Source organism: Episyrphus balteatus, chromosome 2, assembly GCF_945859705.1.
Source record: "Episyrphus balteatus chromosome 2, idEpiBalt1.1, whole genome shotgun sequence".
NCBI lineage: Eukaryota > Metazoa > Arthropoda > Insecta > Diptera > Syrphidae > Episyrphus > Episyrphus balteatus.
In genome coordinates this window covers 52,800,728-52,825,974 of record NC_079135.1, presented here as the reverse complement: position 1 = coordinate 52,825,974, position 25,247 = coordinate 52,800,728, and the positions used below count along the sequence as shown (strand labels likewise).

The 25,247-nt window shown below is 30.7% G+C and overlaps 2 protein-coding genes across 8 annotated transcripts; both read left to right on the top strand.

The window, feature by feature from the left end:
• The first annotated feature begins 1,024 nt into the window (after positions 1 to 1,024).
• Positions 1,025 to 2,145, top strand: LOC129911996 (proteasome subunit alpha type-3). The gene is made up of 4 exons (XM_055990081.1): positions 1,025 to 1,122; positions 1,190 to 1,645; positions 1,700 to 1,812; positions 1,867 to 2,145. The coding sequence occupies exons 1-4, from the start codon at positions 1,102 to 1,104 to the stop codon at positions 2,036 to 2,038; spliced, it is 762 nt and encodes a 253-aa protein (XP_055846056.1). The 5' UTR covers positions 1,025 to 1,101; the 3' UTR covers positions 2,039 to 2,145.
• A 4,386-nt stretch (positions 2,146 to 6,531) lies between these two features.
• On the top strand, positions 6,532 to 25,063 carry LOC129911988 (vacuole membrane protein 1). Of its 7 annotated transcripts, none has more exons than XM_055990072.1 (7): positions 6,532 to 6,762; positions 13,928 to 14,093; positions 19,284 to 19,714; positions 20,381 to 20,715; positions 20,782 to 21,063; positions 24,113 to 24,419; positions 24,474 to 25,063. In XM_055990072.1, the coding sequence occupies exons 3-7, from the start codon at positions 19,289 to 19,291 to the stop codon at positions 24,906 to 24,908; spliced, it is 1,785 nt and encodes a 594-aa protein (XP_055846047.1). In that variant the 5' UTR covers positions 6,532 to 6,762; positions 13,928 to 14,093; positions 19,284 to 19,288; the 3' UTR covers positions 24,909 to 25,063. The 7 variants fall into 7 exon arrangements, with proteins under 7 accessions (XP_055846047.1, XP_055846046.1, XP_055846044.1 ...); XM_055990071.1 differs by having other exon boundaries at positions 13,924 to 14,093; XM_055990069.1 differs by having other exon boundaries at positions 6,532 to 6,862; positions 13,924 to 14,093.
• The last annotated feature ends 184 nt before the right edge of the window (positions 25,064 to 25,247 follow it).

Here is a 25,247-nt window from a genome sequence, read left to right as displayed (position 1 = left end):
CTATCACTTCCGCACCGGCGGCTTCGGTAATGAGAAATCTTGTGAAAGTGACTCTCACTCCCGCCGCAGTGCATCTGCGTCTTCGGTAATAGGCATGAATACCTTAACCGAAGCTGAAATGTTAGTTGGGATGTGCATCACTTTTTAAATTATTGATGCCTATATTTAAAACCTTAAATTCTAATTGATGGTGCTTTCAATTATATTCAAACAACGAGTTTTAGACAGTTGGAGATCCCTGCTAAACGAATCAATTAAAAAGTATACGCATAATGCCCTCATTTTTTTTATAATTAATTTGTTAAATTCGCGTTGAGTGCATTGAACGCTAGGTGTACGACGGGCATTACAATAGCGTTTTTGTATGTCCAGATCCAGGGACAGCTCTTATACTAGAAAATATTTCATGTATATACCACTTTAAAATTGCTGAATCACGGATTGAATATTTGTATAACCAGACAGAAATTATTTCATATTGGAAACCTATGTCAGCTATTACATGAAGCCTCAAGAGGCGCGCCTCTTTTCAAAACTAATGAGTGCAAAAGAGAAAGAAGATAAAACAAAAAATTATCCGACCGGAGAGTCGTGGGCCAAAATTCTGAGACTCTTTTTTGACGTTTCTTTTTCCACTCTTTCCTTTTTCAACATTCCCTTTCATTTCTTGTTGCTTCTTGGTGGAATACAACAACAACAATACTTAAATCAAAAGAGAAATGTCAAATTTATGTCTTTGACTCAAGAGGCATCGTGTAATAGTACGCGCCTCACAGAATGATTATCAAAAGAAAATTCGAAAAAAGAGTCAAGCCTCTTGAGGCTTCATGTAATAGCTGACTATTTATTAAATGATCTCACTAGTTCAAACATTACCTTAACTTTTGTTTCTTGAATGTAACCTTTGTGTAAACCCAATTTATGATTCGGAATAATTCTATGTTTTAATTTTAAAACAAAGAAATCTTCGAATGGCAGTGCTACAATGAAAAGTCAAAATTTGTATGTCAATTTTTTTTGCACATAACCTCAACGAAGCCGTCATCATCGCTATTCGTTTTGCAAATTTTGTAATTTTTTTTATTAATATCTACAAGAAAAATGAGTTCAATTGGTACAGGAGTAAGTTAATAATATATTTGTTCCAATGTTAAACCTTGATTTCAATGAATATAATAATAATTTTCAGTACGATCTATCAGCTTCTCAATTTTCACCTGATGGTCAAGTTTTCCAAATTGACTATGCATCCAAAGCTGTAGAAAAAAGTGGAACAGTCATTGGGGTGCGCGGCAAAGATGGCGTAGTCCTGGCCGTTGAGAAAATTGTCACCAGTCCTTTATATGAAGAAGACGCTGGAACAAGAATATTTACAATTGACAAAAATATCGGTTTGGCTCTTGCTGGGCTCTTGGCAGATGGACGTTACATCGTTGACATTGCTCGTCAAGAAGCCGCAAATTATCGCCAACAATTCGATCGCACTATTCCATTGAAACTGCTCAATGAGAGAATTTCTGCGTACATTCATGCTTACACTTTGTACAGTGCCGTGCGTCCATTCGGCGTGACAGTGATTCTTTCAGCTTGGGATGAGGATCAAGGTGCTCAATTGTATAAAATTGAACCATCTGGACATTCATATGTAAGCTTTTTTTTATTGAATTTATAAATTATATTTTCTAACGTATGTGGATAGGGTTACTTTGGTTGTGCCAGTGGAAAGGCTAAACAGCAAGCCAAAACCGAGATGGAGAAATTTAAATTTGTGGAGATGAATACAGAAGATCTTGTTCAAAACGCTGGAAAGATGTAGGAGAAGAATCTGTTTTTTATTTTTTATGTAATAAATCAAACTCTTTACAGAATCTATCAAGTTCACGATGAGCTCAAGGATAAAGATTTCCGTTTCGAAATGAGTTTGGTTAGCAAGGAGACAAATGGTGTTCACCGTTTGAACCCAGCTCCATGGCATGCAATGGCAATTGAAGCCGGACAAGCTGCCAAACGAGAAGATGACAGTGATAATGAAATTTAAGTTAATATTTTTGTCTACTTATTTTATAGCGTCTTCTTGAATGAAGATACAGTTCGTTGGAGGTATTTTCTGGTAAAACAAATAAAAATTAAAAAAATCTTTTCTAATTATCATCTAAAAGAATTTACATATTTAAAAACTTTGAGGTATTGTTCACAAACTTATGAAGTTCACAAGAAAACGAAGTATTGTTAAATCGAACTGGTCTCTATAAAATATTCAAAAGCCATTCTACTTTTTCGATATTATTTTGAAATTTTAATCATCACTTGAAAATACTACGCACAAACTTGCTCTTAGAGCCCCCGCACACTACAGACTTTCTATCGGCCGATAGTTTAGTCGGGTTGGGCTCCTAGTGTGCGCACAGGTAGCCGACTAAACAATCGGGTCGCTAGGAAATATTTTAGTTTGAAGGCAATTGTGTAGCAAAACAAACTTTTTTTTCGATCAAACAAACTTTTTGATCGGCCGATACTTAATCGTTTTAGTGTGCGCACTCTCATACATTTTCATTCTGATTAAGAGATCGACTAAACTGTCGGCCGATGGAAAGTTTGTAGTGTGCGGGGGCTCTTAGAGTTCAATTTTATATAGAAATTTGGGAAATGTAGGTACTATATAAACACAAAAAAAAAAAAAAGAAAAAAACATAAAATCCGTTTAAAAAAAAAATAAAACAAAATCTGAAATCCAATTGCCCTCAAAAACAAGTTAGAGCCGTTTTTTTAAAAAAACTAATTTTTTATAAATAATTTTTTGGAAAAAAAGTTTTAAAATATAATTGGTATGCCATTTTGTAGAAATCACTTATCAACATCTAAAAACAAAATTTCAAAAAAATACAATATCCCGTTTTCGAAAATTTGATTTTTCAAAAAAAAAAAAATTTCTAAATTTTTTTAAAAATCTAAAAATTATTTTTTTCAAAATTTTATTTTTGGCTTATATAAAAATTATAAAAATGCTTCTTCACAAAAAGTTTCGTTGAAATCGAATAAGCCGTTTCGGAGAATATCGGATTTAAAAATAAAAAACCGTTCTATTGCAGGTACCGTTAATAATGATTTTCAAAAAAAAAATATTTCATTAGAAGATGGACCTTGTCTTAAAACCTACATTTGATTTTTTTAAACAAAATCGTTGGAACTGTTTTTGAGCAATTTCAACTTTACTAAAATCGGTATATGACAAGTACCGTTATTTTAGGTCCAAAAATTTAATTCCAAAAACCCCTCTGGAGATTCTCGAAAAAATGCTAGATACCAAGTTTGAAGTCAATAGGTCCATCCGTTTAGGCTGCAGCTCCTTATACAGACAGACGGACTTCCGGGACCCACTTTTTTGGCGTTCTCTACCATATCGTAATATCATGGGAAAATGTTATCTCAACTTTTTTTTCTGTACGAATGCATCTTGATATATAGTACCTATATCAGAAGTAAAAACGTATTTCTTAAATTTTGGGGTGAAATCAAAAATTTTCCGGGTTGAAGAAATGTTTTCAATGCGCTTAACATAAACTAGCTATCTCAGCCGTTGAACCTGGGGAAGAATCGGCTAGCGCGATAGTCGATAATTGATTATCAAAATCGATGATTCGTTTTTTTGACTATCAACTGTCGAATATCGCGTTAGTCAATTCCAACCCTGGTCAAAATTCTATCTGTAATTCGATGTAAGTTCTCTTTTTATCGACAGCTACATACGTCTCGTTTCTTTAATACGTGTAAACTTATATTGAACATACTGGATTTTTAAATTGGACGAAATCGCCGCATATGAAAACTAATGGCTGTAAACATTTTGGTGATTAATGTCATTACTTAATTTGTAGAAAGAGATAGAAAAATTGTGTTCGTGTCAATACGTCACGGTTGCCGTTTTGGTAGAATCCTACCAAATTTGGTAGGTTTTTTCGGCTTTGGTAGGTTGGTAGGTTTAAACTCGATTTGGTAGGTTTTTTTAAGTCCCCTTTTAAAACACTTACTATTTTATAGTTTTTAGGATAACTATTAAACGCTTTATTCTCAAGTCAGTCAATGACATTAATTTAATTTCTTTCTTATAGATTACAAAATCTGTTTCTAAAAGTTGCAATTTCAATGCATTAGTAAGAACAAATAATATAGCTTCAAAACTTCAATTAAAAGTTCATCCAAAACTCCGCCTAAAAAAAACTTCAGAACTTCAGATCTTTGAAATACCAATTTTTAGTTTTGAAATGATAAAATCAACGAAATTTTCTGAAGAATTTTCAAAAACTATTCTCTGAAATTTTTTTTATTTTTTTTTCTTCGTTTTGCTTCATTTTTATTCTCTGCAATTCTAGCAAAAATGTACATACTTTAAATGTAGTTACCGTTTTCGAATTTTGAATCATTTTATCAGTTAAAAACAAAAATTCGAGATTTGGTAGGTTTTTGTAAACCTAATTTGGTAGGATTTTTCGGTAATTTTGGTAGGAATTTTTTTTCACCAGTGGCAATCGTGAATACGTGTACGATCGACTGTTTTCGTATATTTTGAGTCTGCTATCCGATTCACGTGAAATTTTAAAGGAATGACCACACTGGAAAGGTAGACGGTAGCGCGGTAGACATCATTGAAACAAATTTCAAACCGGAACGTGAACGTTCATGTGTGGATGTTTTTTTCGGGTAACCGCTTCCGCATACCTCTCTGATGTGGTCATTCTTTAAATCAAACGAAAAACAAATGGAAGCCGAAGGAAAGAAGTTTTTAAATGCCAATTTGACGTGGTTTAACAAGTGAATCGAAACATTCAAGGAATCGAATAGTAGAATAGGGTGTAATATTCGTCCCTGTATTACTTGCAATAGAATACTTATTTAAAAATCAATTTTAGTTCCCAAGTCTTTATTTTTCAAAAAATAACTTATTGGTTTTGTGGGTTAATTTTTTAAACATTATGCAAATTTTGGTTGGGTTTTTGACATTAGCTTATAAGCCCTATTCTACTATTCGATAGCCGCGAAAGTATAACATAAGCGGCGTTTAATTAAATGGCGGTGAAAAGTAAATTTAAACAAAAAATTTCTAAATTTCTATTTTTAAACAGACGGTAGAGCAACACTTAAGACATTAAAAACAAAAGGTTTTCAACACCAATTTGACTTGATTAATTCGATTCGCGTGGATCGAATTAAAAAATATGAATATTGTTTGAAAAAACTTTACCAAAATATATTAAATTTTCCCACACAATTTTGTGTGATAAAGTTTACCATCTGAATGTGGTAAATATGGAAAACTTTTGATGTTAAATTTTGACGGCAAATTAAACTAAAATGACCGCAAGAAGTGGGAAAATAATTACAAAAAATTTATAATAAAATAGAAAAAAAATATTTTTGAATACCTACTTTTTGTTCAGTTTCTAGGTCTAGATCCAAATAGACCCGAAATAAATCGCGGTCGATTTTAGGGGCCTTCATAAAACGTGTATGGAAAACTTTTCCTTTTTTTGATGTGGTAGAGTTTTCGCTTATTCAACTATTAAAATCAGCTGAAAAATGGGTTGCGATGAAATTGTCTGACGAGTGTGAAAAGCAAAACATCATCCGGCCAAATGACAATCGAATCGGTCTGTCGTTGTATGGAGAGCTACTTCGCTCTTAGGCCGTGTGTGAATTGGGTTAAATATTTAACCTCTATTAAATGTTTGACAATATTGAGGTGAAAAAAATTTTCAGCTGTATGGGTTATTGTTTAATATTTTTCTCTGCTCAAGTGTCAAAAATTTAACAGAGGTTAAAATTTAACCCAATCCACACACGGCCTTATTATCTGTTCTAGTTTGATAAAAAAATATAAACAAACATTTTTTGTATTGAAAACAAAATCAAGACAAACTTTTTGTTATAATTCATATCACGTTATATTTGGGTACTATATCCCTTATCTGTAAATTTAGCACTTCCGATAAAAATTTTAGAATGTCTAATAAATTCATTTTCTTCTGTTATAAATAAAGCAAAAATTGTTTCAACTTCATAGTTTATGAATTAAAAATATGTATATGATTTTGAAATAAATTTCTTTTACTTCGAAGCCATATAATGGATTTTATAGACACAAACATCGGCGCAGTAATAAAAGTTACAGAGAAGGGACCCTCTATTACAAAGGAACGCAGCTATAATTGTATTGTGAGGAACGAAGCCGACCTAATCTGAACAAGCCTTTTTTTGTCGAACTTTATTCCAGAGATAACTCATACAAAGATTAATAAACTTAAATTCACCAAAGTATCTCAAAAAGGTGAAATCATCTGCATGCTTAAAATGTGTGCGTGTTTTGCATACACAAATATAAATCGTTAACACCCCACTTCAAATTGTTGTTGGATTTCAAATATTTTATAGACACGAAATGAAATTACAAAAACAACAAGATAAACAAGTGTTGTTTTTGAGGAGCAAGACGTACAAAAGTCTCTAATCTTTCCATGCGCACTTTGGAACCAACCCCTGCCTGACACTGACAGCGACAGCCGACAAATCGAATTTTGCGGAAATCGTCGACGAGTCGAGGTGTGCAAACTGCTGCAAAGGAAAATAACGAGAGAAAATCCGGCAGCGCAGAATTCATCTTGGTTTCTTGCGTTTTCGCAGAGTTTTTCTACTCATTTCTTTTTAACTTTTCCTTCCACTTAACTTTATTTGTTATTAAACTATTTCTCCTTTGCGTGCACTTAAACTGTAAGAACTATTTTAAGTTAATATTAAATATATAAAACACGGAGTGGGTGCGTTAAGAGTGTGAAAAAAGTGTTTTTCATTACTATCAAACAAAGAAAAAGTAAAAAGAAAAAAATCCATAATAACCCCGCGGCTGGAAGGTGGAAGAAAAGAGCACACAAAATACAAGCAATGACGCAAGGATTGGTAAATAACTTAAAACAAAAAAAAAAACTTTAAAAAACCATGCAAGAGGTGAACCCCCAAATTGATTGGACTTTGCTCTAGTTTTTCTGATTCAATTACGTGTACAATTGGGCCAATTGCAACTGTTTGATTGGTATTTCCGCATCGTATGATGATTCTGTACTCGACTCGTTCGTTGCTATCGCTACACGCAGTTTTATTGTATTGATTTGTTTTATTTTTTTCTCGTTTTTGTGTTTTGTCTTTAAAATTCTTGGTCTATTTTGCAAATAGCCAGAGAAGAAGCACCCTTTCAAATCTTTGGCAGTCGCAGCAATTTAGCCGTCAAAGCTAAAATGATGACATACAGAAATAGCGTATCACCTTCTTTACACACTTCTTGTGGCCTCGAAATAAATGTTGAGCACGCTTCTGAGTGACACACAAGACGTGAAATCATAACACATAATAATAATAATAATTTTGCCATAAGATTTCTTAATCAATTTTCGGTCTGCACACTCAGTTTTTTTGTTGACTCTTTTAGCTGCGGCAGAAATTGAATAATGATCACGACACAGAATTCAATTGAATCAAATTTCATGAAGTTGGACCTTTGTATTGTTTTTGTTGTTTGAACCCATCCTTTAGTTTTCATACACAAACGAAATCCATTTTACTGAAAATGGGAACGTTAAGGAAACACCAGGGACTAGATATTTAGTCAATGTCATTTTCTGAACGGAAATTTGGGTAGATGAGTAAATCAAGTTAGGTAGATAGCATTCCCGTAAAGCAGGCATGTCAAACTCAATAGTTACAAGAGGCCAAAAAAGCGAGATAAAAATTTGTATGGGCCGCAGAAAAAAAAAAAACAGGAAGAATGATAAAATTAATTTTTCCCTTTTACCACATTTTTTTCTCACACCAAGGTTAGTTAGACTGGATCTTATAGGTAACTAATTCGTATTAATGACTGAAAACAATAACATCATCGACATCGAAAGGTAGCTACCTACTGTGAAATTCGCAAACGATTTTACATGAATGTTTTCAAGTGCACAAAAATACTTATTATTACGGGCATACCAACTTCAACGAATTTGGAACTTACTTGGGAGTCACACTAGAAATCGCTTGCCTCAATTTCCACATTATTCGGCATTAATTGTATGTTTATGGAAAAAAATCGAAGAACTTTTCTGTCAAGAACATAATTGTGCCCATGATTATTAAAGTGGACTAAGTCACTTTTTGCATTGTTTAAAGAAAAACTTACATAATAATTTTGCTATTAAGATTTAATTATATTTCTTTTATGAAATCACTAGAAGAGCAATAAAGAAGTTTATTTACTGCAATTTCGCTTTCAAATAAACTTTACCCCTTAAATAATAATTATTTTAAGGCTAGATTTGAGGCCATTTTTAGGAGTGACTTAGTCCACTTTCATAATTAAGGGCACAATTCTGCAAGCCTTTTCATATTCAATTTTAAAGTTTAGATTTTTTTGCGTAGTATTTTTTATAAGGCCGTCTGACGATGCCAATCGACCTATATTTGACATATTGCAAATAGGAAATCCTCGTTTTTCTTCTGAATGTTGCATTTGGTCATATTCGTTACATTATGAATTTTCTTGCAGTTTTAAGTTTAGCTCAGATAAAAATGTTTTGCTTCATCTAGGTAGGTATAATGAATTATAAACTCTGCAACCAGCAATTATAAACTCTGCAACCAGCAAAATATGCTGGTTTAAAGACTTTTATCATCAAAAACTAAAAAAAATCGCAAGCCCCAGGATCATTTGGTAGGTTTAATCAGAATATTCGCTTCCTAGTTCAATTTAAGAAATCACAGAACTTACCCTGATTTAAGCCATGAGATCATATAAAATTTTTAATTTTGTTTTGTCCCATATTTATTAGTTGATTAGGAAAAAAAGCAGGTACATGTTCGTCGAAAGCTGTGAACATAAAATCTAAATTAATATCTAAAACTCAAAATTATTAAAAATGTGGACAGGGCCGCAAAGTTATTTGTTGTAGACCGCATGCGGCCCGCGGGCCGCAAGTTTGACATGCCTGCCGTAAAGTATAAGTAGCAAGTACAAAATAAAGAAAAATTTCTGTTTGTTCAAGATTAAGGAGACTTTTCTTATTTGTAATAGTTAACTTTTCTTTGTATTGTCCAGTTAATGTAAACAATTTTGATGAAAAGATACTTGAATAACTTCCAGACTTCTACCACTTCTTTTCTTTAAGTGCTTCAAAACTATGAATGATGAGATCTAATTCTTTTAATTTTAAAATATCTTTTATATCAAATAAATGCCAAGTTAATTTCGTATCTTATGCAAACTCAAATATTATACAAATAATATAAAAACAAAATTCATACCTACATATTATCTATAAGAACATTTTGCTTAATAGTTCCTTGTTTCTCAACTGTACGTAAACTAATTTTTTTTTGTTAATTGTTTGTTTACGACGAAATTATCAAAATAAGATGACATTCCCAAGGAATATTGCTAAGTTTGATTTTATTTTTTTGAAAAACAAATGCGAGTATAAAACATAAAAACAATTTATCTGTTTTCATTTCTTTGCACTTTGAACACATTTTATAAACTTCAAACTTGTTTGTAAACAAAATGCTATAAAATGTAAACAAAAACCTAAACATAATATATGTGTAAATTGGGCATAGCCAATTGTACAATGTATATGCCACAGAGCTCCAGAGTCGCTTTCGGACACAAACTTAGTGGAGTTACTAAAGCAAATCATTAGGGTTAGGATTATTAGGTTTTTTTCAAAAAATTTCTCTAGGTAATTTAAGGAACAAAAATATATGGGAGTGAGGGAAGATTGTTTAAGCGATAAATGCAATTTCCTCACAAACTGACTTCAAACACAGACAACATTTTTTGAATACAACGGCTATTGTCTACAATATTTAAAAACACATTTTTAAAAAGCTGTAGGGTTATTCATATCTGTTTATTTTAAATCCACTAAATTTAATGAAGAATGAAAAAATGGTCCTCAAACTCAGAATTTTGAAAAAAAATCTTATTAAAATAATTCTAAATGCATTTTTCAAACTTTTTCGTAATAAAATATGAATTTATTTATTTTTTTTTAATTTTTAGCCAAAGGTACAGTTTTGAAAAAAAAAACTAAAAATTACTTCAATTTCATTGGATTTTCTTGACAAAAACTGAATTTTTGTATTGAAATACCTAATTGATTTTCTCTAAGACTTGGACAAATAAGACCTTCAAACTTTTATTTAACCTTTTACAATAAGAGCTATTGAATGAAGAATTTGTAGAAAATTGTATCTATCGCTTAAACGATGGAAGATTGTCCCTCACTCCCGTATATTTTCATTATTAAAAGAAAATCAGACAAGCCCTAATAATTTATTTTAAAAATAAAATAAATATTGGAGAAATACATATTTTGAACGATGGAATCTTTATTTTCACAACGAGGCAAATTAATTTTGACAATTTTTAGTAATATCCACAAAAACATCATTTTGAAGTTCTTATGAAACAAAACTTAGAATAATAAACTATGAAATACTTTTAATTGAAGCTAAAACGCGTTAAATAAAAAATAATAATAAGTATTTTTTTAACGTACATATGTACTAGGGTGTCCGTTATTTCCCAAAGTGATGTTTTCGGGGGAGACACCCCCTAGATCGAAAGTTTAGGGCCTAAATAAGGGGAATTTAGCAAAAAAAATTTTTTTGGAGGTCATTAACCCGTGCCTCTAGGGTCATACTTTCCCCATACAAATTTTATGGGAAATTTTTAACTCATACATAAAATTTTTTTTCTCTCGAGTTAAATCATATTTTTTTTTAATGTTTGATAATTCTGGTTGGAAAACAGTTACTTTAAAAGATCACATTCAAAATTTCCCGTTAAAAAATTATTTATTATAAAAACGGCAAAAATTTCAAAAAAAAATTTTTAAAAATTGTAATTTTTGATTTATTCACAAATTTTTGAATGCAATATTTGAAAAGAATTTAAAACCAATAAAACTGCATTTAAAATTGTGTGATAGGTAAAAGCAAAAACTACGAAAACAGCTAATAATTTCAAAAACCGAAATAAAATATAAAAAAATTTTTTAACGGGAAATTTTGAATGTGATCTTTTAAAGTAACTGATTTCCAACCAGAATTATCAAACATTAAAAAAAAATATGATTTAACTCGAGAGAAAAAAAATTTTATGTATGAGTTAAAAATTAATGGCCTCCAAAAAAATTTTTTTGCTAAATTCCCCTTATTTAGGCCCTAAACTTTCGATCTAGGGGGTGTCTCCCCCGAAAACATCACTTTGGGAAATAACGGACACCCTAATATGTACATTAGGGTGGACCAAAAAAAAAATTATTTTTCATTATTTTGATTTGCTCTACCGATAACTTGTTTTCTCGACACAAAATAATGCTACCCTAATTTTTTCAGAATTTTTCGATGATGTTTAGGGGTTGCGCGCACCCCTTTATTAAAAAAAATAAGCTCTTTTAGTTTTTAATTTTTTTAAAGTTTAAATAATTTTTCAATCAAAATGCTGTTTGAGTAAAAAGTATTGAGTATCAATAGATCTACTTACATCAATTTTTCTTTTTTCAAAAAAAAATATTTTTGACTGATTCCCAGGCGTTAGAAGTCGAAATTACTGGTAAATGCTGGGAAAAAAGCCTAAAAACTATGTTTTACTGTTGTTTATAACGGTCAAATTTATTTTTATCGTATTCCTCATCAAATTTACTTTAAAAACCGTGCTTTTATATTGCTCAATTCTTCTTAAATTGATAAAAGAAAAATAATTTTTAAAAACGATCGTACCAAAACAAGTGAAGGAAAAATGGGGGAGGGTACTATATCGTGGGTGCCGAGATTTGATAACAGTATAGGAAATTAAATTAAAATAATGAAAAAATGATTTTTTTTGGTCCACCCTAATGTACATACATGTCATTAAGTAATTTTAAAAAAATCGCCTTTAATTACTTAATCACTGTTGGATTTTACGCCTGATTAATAATAATTTTATCGGAATGTCGTGTTTTGAAAATAATTAATACAACTAACAATATAAAATTTAAAGGCTTTTAAGATAGACAAATTACAATTAGGTAGAGGTTATTAAAATTATGTATCCATATTTTATTAACTACTGTATTTTTAATTTTATAATTAATTTTATAATAAATTCCAAGAGTTAAAAAAAGAAAAAGAAGTCTTTCACCTTCATAAGCATAGGTTTTCAGCAAAAAATTTCATACTTTTAATTTTGTTTACAAAGGAAATGGGTAGCAATAGTACAGTGAATGTAGTGCTTGACACCCACTTTAGATATTCTTAAGTTTATCACCCAGCTTCAGTTAGACGCCACTCGTGTCCGAAAATAATACCTTAATCTCAATTCACCGAAGCAACAATAATTCTTCTTTTTATAAAGTTTTTTAGTAGAGTAACTAAAGCAAATTATTAGGGAACAGCTCTGATTTTGACGATTTTTTTTCAAACGTAAGTAATTAAAAACACTTTAAAGTCTATAGATTTTGCCGTATTGTTTTTTAAAATTAAAATTGATTTTTTTTAACGAAACCATTTTTTGTGCTTAAATTTCATAAAACAAATGATAGCAAAAGATTCTCTATTAAGGAAAAAAATTTAAAGGAGCAAGGGACAATTTTCCATCGTTTAAGCGATAAATGCAATTTTCTAACATTCTGACCTCAAACACAAAAAAAATATTTTGAAAACAACGGCAACGCCTACACTATTTTAAAATACATTTTTAAAAAGCCAGAAGCTCATTCTTATCTTTTAAATTTAAATCCACTAAATTTAATTAAGATTTTTTGAAAAAATGGTCCTCAAACTCAGAATTAAAAAAAAAAAAAAAATGTTATTAAAAAAATTTAAAATGACTTTTTTCCAAACTTTTTTCTAATAAAATTTGAATTTATTTAAAAAAAATTTTTGGCCATAAATATTATCAGTTGAATTCCGAAACAGAAAAGGTAATATCACACTTTAAACAAAAAATTAAAAATGACTTCAATTTCAATGGTTTTTTTTGATAAAAACTTAATTTTTGCATTGAAATAATTAATTTTCTCAAAGACTTTGGTAAATAAGAACTTTAAATTTTTGTTATTTAACTTTCAACAGTAAGGGTTATTAAATGAATTAAAAATAATTTTATGTTTAGATGTTGCCGTTGTGTTCAAATATTTTTTTTTGTGTTTGAAGTCAATTAATAAGAAAATTGCATCTATCGCTTGAACGATGAAAGATTTTCCCTCACTCCTCCATATTTTTTTTCCTTGAATTTCATAGACAATCTTTTGGCATCAGTTAATTTATGATATTTAAGAAAAAATTTTGAAAAAAAAAAATTTTTGTTCACAAAAATCTTCAATTAAATTTAAAAAATCAAAACGGCAACACCGGCAATTTTTAATCTATAGACTTTAAAGTATTTTTAATTACCGACGTTTGAAAAAAAAAACATCAAAATCTAAGCTGTTCGTCCGGGTTCCCTAATATTGCCAATTTTTGAGCTTTAGTTACTCCACTATTTATGAATCAAAAGAAACAAAACAAAACTTCTTCGATACAAAATATTTTACAATTAAAAAAATTAGCGATGTTTTTTGGGAGTTAAATATTAAATAAACATATTAAATAAATAGTTACGCTCTCTGGGCAAAAAAAAACCTGAATATTAAAGACTATCAAAATGTTGCACCTATTCAGTTGAAGCGAAACCTATTCTTCCATATTCATGTCAGATATGAATGTCATGTGTTTTTAACTAAAAATAAGTCCCATAACTTAAAAATAAACCTTCCTGCGTATTGCTTTTGTGTAACTCATTTTAGTAATCCTTTATCGTACTAACTTTAAACTTTAAACTATAATAATTAAATTACTACAATTTTAATATAGAAAGATTGAATATAACAAAAAAAAAACAGAAGTGCATCCAATAAAAAAGAAAGTGAAACAACAATAACAATAACAACTTTATCTGTATACTAACCGAGTCACACAACGAAATCATATATAAACAACCAATTCTATAAAAACAATTTAAATCTAATTATCCCAACATAAAGGTAATTCCAATATTACAAAATGCTGTCATATTTCTTGATCTTGAAATGATTGAATTCATTCAAGACACAAAAAGTTCAATACTTCTATATTTAATAAAAATAAAAAAAGTCTTTACTTAAATATTTTTTTCCACAAATCTTGATTTAAAACCTGTTTGAATTCAATCATTTCAAGGCCGAAAATTGATAACAAATTGATGACTTAGTTTTTAAAGAATATTTTTATTAAAAAGCTTATACTTTTGCTAGTTTGTATTATTTAGATGTATGTGTGTGTGTGTTGTATAATAGTTTTTTTTAGTTTTGTGGTGTACTCATAGTTGATGATATAATATTTGCCATAGGTTCTTATTTTTAAAAAATCTAATTATTTTTTTCTGATGTTTATACTTGTATCAAACCCAGTTAGTGCTCATGATTTACAAAGTACATACATAATTACATTTAGTTATTTAATTTGTTAGTTTCACATAGACTTTTTTCAGCTTTGATATGAGTAAGTTAGTTGACATCACAATCAAAGGTCTCTTTTTAATGCTCTTCTTTCAATTTGAACAGATACATATTTAATATATATTCATAATTTAAATAAATTTAATATATATTCATAGTAATATTTGTGAATTGCAATTCATGGTTATCAGTCTTGAAAACATACGCACGTAAATTATAAAATGTGGCTTTTCTTTCGATTATTATTTAATGTTTGTACTTCATCAACATGCACATTATGTACATGTGTTTGTATACAATAGAGTGCGTGTTTACACAAAATGATAACATTTATGAGTCAAATTTGATCAGCAACACTCTTTGTGCTTTGATCATATTGGCATAATCTAATCGATTTTTGTACACGCTAAAAAATATCGTTATTTTGGCATTTAAATGGATAGTTATTCTGCTTGTTCTTAATCAGTTTTCTTATAATTTTTATCTCGTGATTGGAGTTTGTTAACCAAAATAAAAAAAACGACCATAGATATTTCTAGAATGTTCAATGTTGCTTAATTCTAATCTCTAATTGCTGAGAAAATTAATCTTGTTATCAAATTCATACTTAATATCTAATTTCTTTATCTTGTTCATCTTGTTCAAGATATACAGATACACGAAACGGATTCTATTTCTTTTATTATTTGTTCGCGGTTGGCCCACGTATGTATGTATGTCAAAAAAATTTGATAAAATGCGCGTTTGTAGTTCAAGGCTATATTATGTTTAAATGTTTATTAGTTAAAGCGAAGAAGAAAACGTAAACAATGAAAAAAATCATGGTTTTTTGTTTTGTGGACTATTTGAATTATGTAAATTAAATTTTAAACTTTTTAATGCGAGAAGAGCATTAAAGTCTCTGTTGGTTATATTCTGAGACGCCTTCCAAGAGCTAAATTTTATTTCATAATTATGAACACATAAGTATAAGGTTTGGTAATCTACATACATAACTTGAAAAATCAATCAATCACTGCTAGACATATTGCTGACTTTTATTTGTCGGCACAATTTTTTCTACCCAAAATGTACAAATTAACCGACTTAAATTGATGCTGTTTCTAGGAAGAAGGAAAGAACTTTATCAAAATTGACGTTGTTGCCCAGCTTGGGTGTGGAAGTTTTTCAAGTTGATTTAACACAGAACGGCACAGAAACACTAAAAAAAATGAGTGTGATGATGAAATATTTATTACTCCAGCCTCTTAACTTCGTGATAACACACATAAATTGTTGTTGGTTGAAAACCTTCAATATAAATTTAATTTATATTGAATATTTAATTTCAAGTCGTGTAAAAGAAAAAAAAAATCTTCTCATTTTTGGTGAACATCCTGTTATATCCATATTTAAAATGTAAACCGTATTTTTCCAGGTACAGGTGAATTAAAATGCAATTTAATTTTTTTCGCATGCAAACAAAAATTGCAAGTGAATTATAATTAAACTGCGTTTCTATCTTTTTGTTTGAATTCATTAAGAAAGCCCATCTTTACACGTATAAGCTGTGGTAAACAACATACCTGCGCTTGACAGAAAATTGTTTTGGTATTTTAATTTTGTTTTACTTGATGAATTATTAACAAGACTTTAAAAAAAATAAGAAAAAAGCACAAAAGAAAACTACACATAGTAAAGATTTTAATGAGAATCAGAGTTACATACTCCCCTCAATATTCTTGGGTCACAAACTAATTTCAGTTTACAATTGTGAATTTATTTGTAACTAATAACAGCTTTGTCCATGGTAGACCACCTTGATTGCACTAACCAAGTATGGTTGCGTACTTCTCTTGTAAAAGTAATGATTTTTATAGTTTTCAGTAAAAATGCTTATAATTCTCCCAAAACTATTAATCGAAACAAATATAAGTTAAGGACCCAATTTTGAATATGCGGGATACCCGAGCTTCCTGAATTAAATTGTATGAGATATACTTTGATCTACTGAACAGATATGTGTGATTTTTTTGGAAGATTTTATACAATAATTTCTTCCTGAACCAACTAAAATCAGTTTTGCAATTAAATTCTTTAAACATCATCTCAATAGTTATACCCTTCAGTAGTACGCTCTGTCTTATTTAGAAGATTGATGAACTCTAAGGACTAAAAAGTGGATTTTGAGAAGGAATCTATAGAGTTTAAATCACAAAAACAAGTTTCTAGCTTCCTAATATAGTTTTTCTCATGTCTAGAAACCATTACCCGCCTGCAACAAGAGGAAAATAATTTTTAAATCGTGGCAACCCTATGAAGTGTTCAATGTTTATGCAATAAAATTATCACGTTTGTGAATATAATTTAAATTAAACCTCGATAAGGATTAAAAATACACATTAAAAATATACATATTAAAAATATACATACACTCCTCGCCACTTGAATAGGACACCCTTTTTGTTTTTAATAAAGTGGATATAACTCCAGTCTCTTAATAGTTAGCTGTTCAATATTTTACCATTTTGTGTGTCCCCTTATGCACTCTCCCTGTGAGCAAGATCATTCATTTTCAATGCCCCGTTAGTTAAATTTTGCAATTTTTTGCGGAACAACTGTGAAAAAATTGCCCCTACTTTTGTTCACTTGAATAGGACACCCCCTTTTTAATTGGTTTTCGGGTGCAAATCAAAAAAGGTGGAAATGCAAAAATGTTTTCCAATGTCGTTTAGTAATTTTTAGCTAACTTCAATTTAAATGGGTCGCGCGAAATTATTGGCAGAGGAAGAAATAGCGAAAATCTAGAGTGTCACCCGATTTTTTGCCAAAAAGGTAAAAAAAGGCATCAAAGCCGAAATTTTTTTTATTTTTTTTTACGAAACGAGTCCAACTGTCGAAAAAATATGAAAGGCTTAACAATGAGTGCCGTTACTGCAGCTGACAGAAGAGCGATTCAACGACTCGCATAAAATTTACATGACTTTGCCGCCGAAAAGAACGAAAAAGTGGTTAAAAAGCAAGTGCATCCGTAGTGAAGCGAGTGATTTTGAAGGCCAAAGACTTGAGGCGATTGCAGCTTAAGAAAAAACCATGGGTTAACACCTGCAGTAAAGAACAACGCCTTAGTTTCGGTCTGTTTTATGACATGAAGTAAAGCATGTTTTCTCCAATGGGAAAAAAAATTAATTTGGGGGTCCCGTTGGCTTTAAATTTTTCGTTTCATATTTTGCGAAGGAAGGACTATCCATTATTTCATAAAAATAATACTTGACGCCAACGGGGCCCTCTTAATTAATTTTTTTTTTTCGCATTGGAGAAAACATGCTTTACTTCATGTCATAAAACAGACCGAAACTAAGGCGTTGTTCTTTACTGCAGGTGTTAACCCATGGTTTTTTCTTAAGCTGCAATCGCCTCAAGTCTTTGGCCTTCGAAATCACTCGCTTCACTACGGATGCACTTGCTTTTTAACCACTTTTTCGTTCTTTTCGGCGGCAAAGTCATGTAAGTTTTATGCAAGTCGTTGAATCGCTCTTCTGTCAGCTGCAGTAACGGCACTCATTGTTAAGCCTTTCATATTTTTTCGACAGTTGGACTCGTTTCGTAAAAAAAAATAAAAAAAATTTCGGCTTTGATGCCTTTTTTTACCTTTTTGGCAAAAAATCGGGTGACACTCTAGATTTTCGCTATTTCTTCCTCTGCCAATAATTTCGCGCGACCCATTTAAATTGAAATTAGCTAAAAATTACTAAAAGACATTGGAAAACATTTTTGCATTTCCACCTTTTTTGATTTGCACCCGAAAACCAATTAAAAAGGGGGTGTCCTATTCAAGTGAACAAAAGTAGGGGCAATTTTTTCACAGTTGTTCCGCAAAAAATTGCAAAATTTAACTAACGGGGCATTGAAAATGAATGATCTTGCTCACAGAGAGAGTGCATAAGGGGACACACAAAATAGTAAAATATTGAACAGCTAACTATTAAGAGAAAAAAAACGAAAAAAAAAATTAACGACAAATAAAAAAAAAAAAAAAAATGTGATGTCAAATTGTGAGGCCTAATTTGACTGCACTGTTAGTTTTGATCGAATTTTGATATTTGATATTAAATCAATTTATTTTGTTAATTTATTTATTCAACTAGTAAACAAATTATCAATACAGCAAAATTGTTTATCTCATGTCATGATCATTTATTTGTGACACAAGACCTCACCGGAAATATTTATTTATATTTCCGCTAACTGCCAAAAAATTACGACCGTGCTGTCCAATAATAAGACCTTATAAATCATTAAAAAAAAATAAACTTTAGCAATAAGCTCATGATTTGACTTACACACCCTTTTTATGGTTACACACCCTTTTTATGGTTATTTGTTAAGAATAGTTATACCCAATGGCCTGACGGTTTATCTATTAACTGTCACGCTCACGCCCGATGTCTGTCCTAGTATCCAGCTTATAACACCTTTGTTTTTAGGGGTACTTTTTCATTTCACGTACAAAAATTCCAACATTAGTATAAATAAATCCGCTAGAAATGTAGAAGGTTATCTCCTTAAATAAGCATTGCAATAAATTAAAATTTTTGTTTAAGATTTTAGTATTTGATTTAAAATTTTATAATTTTTATTTGCATAAAAAAAAACATATTCACATATACAAGAACAAGCGAACATACACTTCACTTTTCAGAAGAATACATATTCTTTATTTCCTTTATTTAATGAATTATAAACAAAAACACGCAGATAATATGCCATCCCGACATCGTTTACGCTACGCCTCAACAAGTAGCGCACCGCAAGCTCTTTTAAATATTAATAATCAAAACAATCTTAAAGCCGCCTCGTCACCATCAGCGGTTGGTTCGGCAGAAGCAGCAAACTCTTCTTTATCCTTCACACGTGGATGCACTGGAAATAATTTAAACCATCACAATCATAGTGGTTGCACGACATTGGCATCAAGTCAACACCAACATCATCTTCATCATAACCATCCTAATCATTCTCATCATCTGCATCAATGCCACAGCAACAACGGTGAGGGATGCTCTGTTGATTCTTTCTCAGATGACAAGCAAGTGCGATTAGCCCATTTGTTGACATTGACCAAAGAACAATTAAAAGTTGAATGTCGCAAACGGGGTCAAAAAACAAATGGAAATCGATTTGAGCTGGTAAATATCTTAAAAAACAGAAGTCAATCACTTTTAGTTTCTTCGGTTGCTTGAGTTTTTTTTTTATTTGTTTTTTATTTTTTTGTTTAGTTTGGTCAGAGGGAAAAGGAGGACATACTTTTTTCTAAACAAAAAAAAAAGCCAGAAATTTTAGTCGAAACAATTCTCTAGAGACAAGTAGTCTAGTAACTCAAAGCCAAGTTCTATTTGGTTAAATCATTATTAAATCAGTTAAAAAATAGAAATAAATCTTAAAGATGTCGGGCAATGTATAAACATTATTTACATCATAGTTAGGTCATTTAAATCAATATAAACAGTATGCATGTATGTAAAATGCAGACTTACTTGGAATGAAAGATGACTCTTATCCAATTAAAACCACACATCGAAGTCCCTTCGTTGCCCGTTGTTAAGTTTCTAATAAAACTAAAGAAAAAAATATAATAAAACACAAAACAGTTCTTTTAAAAAAGCTTTATGCTTTTGTCCTGGGTAACAGAATATAGATGATTTCAATATTGATTGTCTGTCTGATAATTGAATTAAAACTGACCTTATTTACTTTTGTATTTGATTGATTGCTTAAATGTTTTAGTTTCTTTTATTTGCCATTTTTGTTTGATTCATATAATTCAACTAAAACTTTTTTATTTTCATCTCAAGTTACAACGCCTTGGTATAAAAATGTCTCAAATGCAAAAAAAAGTTCAACAAAATATTGATAATTCACCTCGCAGCCGAAAGAACAATTCAAATATGGATTTAAATTTAAAGCCCGCTCACACTACAGGAGCAAGTTCACAGAAAAAGTCAAATGGTTCGCCAAATGGATCTCCCGCGCAACAGCAACAAATTGTTATGAAGAAAAAATCACAAAAGACAAACAAAGAGAAGGAACGAGAAGAACGGGAAGAACTTGTCCTGTTACGTAGTCCTATCCAAACCATCAAGTATTGCTCATTAGAAATAGTTACACTTACACAAACATACGGAAAAAAGTAATTTAAATTCATGATTATTAATTTCGAAAAAATTCATTAATCATTTTTTATTTTGTATTGCAGGTTGTTGCAGCACCGAACGCTTTTAGTCGGGTTTTTAATATTAGCAATTATTTTAGGCTCATTATACAATATTCCTGGTCGCCATCAAATAGCTATAGAAATAATTCGTAGAAATACTTGGTTTTTTATTTATTGGATTGGTTTAGGAATACTTTCATCAGTCGGGCTTGGAACTGGCTTACATACGTTCTTGTTGTATCTTGGACCACATATAGCCAGTGTGACCTTGGCTGCATATGAGTGCAATGCTTTGAATTTTCCAAAGCCACCATATCCAGATGAGTAAGTACATTGTATTTTAATAATCATTTTTATAAACGACTTCTATGGATCGAAACTTATTCAAGGGTGATTCAGGAAGAATGTGCCAAATAGCTGGAGCGTGTAGGTTGGGTCGAGACAAGAAACAAATCTTACGGGACTATTCCCACCAAAAACAAATAAGTTCTCCGAAAACGAGACCTATTTATAGCTATTGTTTATATATTGACGATTATTAACAGAAAAAAAAAAAAAACTATTCCAATTTTGGGACTGACTAGACTAGACTGCTAAGAATATGAAGACTTTTATATATATAAATTGCTTAGGATATATTGAATGAGTAATGATTTCAAAAAAAAAAACTCCTGTTCAAATTTAACGCACATCGTATTTATTTTACGGAATAGTCCTATTATTACTTTTTGTCACAGTATCATGGTTATTTTCTAAAATGAGACAGGAGTGATTTTAAATTCAAGGTATAGAATAAAATGTTTGTGGGGAAGATTTGGAGAGATATTTGCTGAAGTTTGCTGTCAACCCGAGAACTTTTAAAAGAAGATTAATAACTTTTCAAGGAGTAAAATCTACTAAACAACACGTACGGAGTAAGAGAGATCTCCTAGACATACGTTAAGTACCAATCACCCCTAGATTTGATCCACAGATTAGTCTGATGCACGATAATTCATACTAGGTGGCTTTGAGAATATCTTCAAGATTTCAATATGCCGGCTTTGAATTGACCACACAGAAATCCGGATTTGAATTGATAGAACATGTCTAGGAAATATTGAAAAGATGCATTCGCGACCGAAATCCACCTCTAAGCTGTCTTGATCAATTGAAAACTGCAGTGAAAGAAGTGTTACAACAAAACCTTCGAAAGTTAATTAGTAGAATGAACAGACCACTCTAGGTTGTCGAATGCGCTAGAGAGCACAATACCAAGTATTGCATACAATTATTGGAAAGAACTGTCACTTGCTACCATTAAAAAATATTTTTTTCTTAAAAAACAAAAATTATTTTAATACCAGTTTTCAGACCTTGAATTGCTAAATTTGGTTCATCTTTTTTTTTGGTTGATAATACTGTTACAGTTTAGCATTTTTTCGACTTACTAAACAATGCCAAAGAATTTCAAAGCCATTTTAAATTAAATACAGGGGTAAAACTAAAGAAGAAAAAAGTGTGCGTTAATTTTGAGCAGGAGTGTATATTTTAAGATTTTTAAACTGTGAAACGATTATGATTTTGTAGTCCCTGATTTCCTTCCATAAGAGTGTGCTATGCTCTCTTCAGGTCACTTCCGTTGGTGTTCAAATTGAACTCATCATAACACAGGTAATCACACGATTTGGATTCCGATAAAAGGGGTTAACAAAGGTGGAACAGCAAACGGACAGAGTAGTGGATCTGTTCACTTTCAACTACGTCATAATCTCATCTCCGATCGATTTGTTTTGGAATACTGTCGATTATAAAAAAAAACCTTAAAATTGAAAAGTTAACTAAAAAAACAGATGGTTGCAGAAGCTCATGAGCTGAAAAAAAAAATGATATTATTTAGTAAAATTAAAATTAAATTAAAATTAACTAGCACGAAAACCATTAGGGACAATTGAGAAGGAAAGGTGCATTGTGCAAATGTGCACCTTATCTAGCTTAGAGATGTTGTTGTGAAATATATTTGAAGTAAAATAATGCATTACGAAATGATTTCGGGTTGTTTTTCATAATTTTTTTACTATGGCAAATTAAAAAAAGGGAAGTCTAATAATTCGTGGTAACAAGTTTAACTTGATAGTTTATACTACGGATAATTTGACGGAGAAGTGGATCTTATTTATTTCAAGAAAAAAGTAAATATTGGTTTCTTCAACGGAAAGAAATTATAAATTAATTTTGCCAGATCTATATCAAAAATCTTTGCCGTAATTTCTTGAAATAAATGTAGAGCATATGTGATTTGCGACCAAGAACTTTTATCACTATGTAGTGTACTTCTTAAATAGATAAGATACATAATTGTTTTTTTTTTTTAATAGTATAATATGTACATAATATAATTTTACTAGGTATCTGGTATTCTGGCACGGGTCCAAAATTAAAATACAAAATTAAATGGATTGACAAATAGAAGATATTAATTAGACGTCTAGATTCCTATCTGTCTAGATATTAGGCACATGAACACTCCATTTCACATGATTAAGAACAGGCAGTTTTGTTGCAAATAAAATTTTAATAACTAAATTATGTTGTAATTATTTGGATGAATTAAAAATTTAACATTTCTATCTGTAAAAAACCCGTTAGATTAGAATTTGGTTAAATTTGACCATTGAAGTAAAAGTAAAAATTAGAATAGTAGGTATCGAACACACGACCTTACAAAAAATCAATTCGATTAAAAAATAAATTTCTAGGGAAGCAAAATATCCAGAAGATTCACAATAGGCCCGAAGTATCATTTGATAGGATTTTTTTGTTCCATAAACAATGTTTCCGAGTGGAATTGCAAATTAAATTCAAGGGAAAAATTGTATGGTTCGATATAGGTCACTATTTAACATAAAATAGTTTAGTCAGTGGATGATTTTCCCCACAATTGGTTCGAACTTTACGACATCCAATGAAGTTACCATATGAAGAGGGTTCAAAAAAAAACTATTGATCATTATAAAACTGTATTTAAATGATCTTAATTTAATGTTTTAATGCAAAATTTTTTATGAGATAGGGTAGAGGTGCCTAATTCCGGCCTTCTCCAGTGGCCGGTTACCTTTCGAAAAAATCTTTATTATAACTTGTGATTTCGTAGGGCTTATTCCAAATGTTTGCTCTTGTTCTCCTACATTTGTCTATAGTTTAGAAATTCGTTCTTCAAATATAAATTATGTACTTGACTTTTATACATTTGTAAATTACGTCAACTTCGCCGTAGACTCGATACATAATCACCTTGTCTTAAAATTAAACTTACATTTTTATGTAATGCATTTATTTACTACACTAAATTAATTCGTTTCAATAAATTGGTATTTTTATTTTCTCTTTACAGCATTATATGTCCCGATGTGCCGAACTTATCACAACCACCCAATTTGTGGAATATTATGCGAAAAGTTCGGCTAGAAGCATTTTTATGGGGAGCAGGCACAGCTCTTGGAGAATTGCCGCCATATTTTATGGCAAAAGCGGCTCGTTTGTCCGGCTATGATCCCGAAGATGCCGAAGATATTGCCGCATACGAGGAGCTTAAAGCGAAGAAAGGACAGAAAGACCTTGGAATCGTCGATAGAGGAAAATTACTAATGGAACGTGTCGTCGAACGCATTGGATTTTTTGGCATTTTAGCTTGTGCTAGCGTAAGTTCCAATGGTAATATAGATGTAAATTTTTTAATGTGTTGATTTTTTCAGATTCCAAACCCTCTATTCGATTTGGCTGGTATAACATGCGGCCATTTCCTAGTCCCATTTTGGACGTTCTTTGGTGCAACTCTAATTGGAAAAGCCATAATAAAGATGCACATCCAGAAAGTATTTGTTATAATTGCATTCAATGAGTCACTCATCGAGCGTGCCGTCGATATGCTTCAAATCGTTCCCGTGTTTGGAAAGAAACTTCAAGAACCGTTTAAAGGATTCTTACAAAATCAAAAGCACCGTCTGCATCGCCAAAAGAACGCTGGAGTTACAGAATCCGGCAATCTACTGTCGAAGGTCTTTGAGACCTTCGTCATTTGCATGGTATGCTATTTTGTTATGTCGATCGTGAACTCACTTGCCCAGAATTACCACAAGCGCATTCATAAAAAAGGCAAAAAAGTTTTGAAAAAAGTCGCTAGAGATTAGGCGCCCTGAAAAAAACACCAACCTCTGGACTAGTTTACAAACAAATGTACATTATTAATTTAATTTGTATTTTTCGTTTTGTTTTGTTTCGTTTTTAAATAATTTATTATTTAATTTCATTGTTTTTATTTTGAATAATAAAATATTTGAATGCATGTTCTGATTTTTAATTATGATTTGTTAAAATTTAAAATATTTTGTTTTTGTGTAGAACAATAAGTGTAAAATAAATATGAAATCCTAATTTTGTAAGATTTTATAGAATGTACTGTAGATTCAGCTTAACTTTGAGATGAGAAAAAAGAAAACAAACAAAATGATAGCTATGATCGAGGAAAG

Bases quoted from the DNA above. Each gene is read 5' to 3' on its own strand.
- LOC129911996 (XM_055990081.1), top strand. From the start codon at position 1,102: ATGAGTTCAATTGGTACAGGA. The intron at 1,123-1,189 runs GTAAGTTAATAA...AATAATTTTCAG, and splicing joins TGAGTTCAATTGGTACAGGA to TACGATCTATCAGCTTCTCA. The intron at 1,646-1,699 runs GTAAGCTTTTTT...GTATGTGGATAG, and splicing joins AACCATCTGGACATTCATAT to GGTTACTTTGGTTGTGCCAG.
- LOC129911988 (XM_055990072.1), top strand. From the start codon at position 19,289: ATGCCATCCCGACATCGTTTACGCTACGCCTCAACAAGTAGCGCACCG. The intron at 19,715-20,380 runs GTAAATATCTTA...TTTCATCTCAAG, and splicing joins ATGGAAATCGATTTGAGCTG to TTACAACGCCTTGGTATAAA. The intron at 24,420-24,473 runs GTAAGTTCCAAT...TGATTTTTTCAG, and splicing joins GCATTTTAGCTTGTGCTAGC to ATTCCAAACCCTCTATTCGA.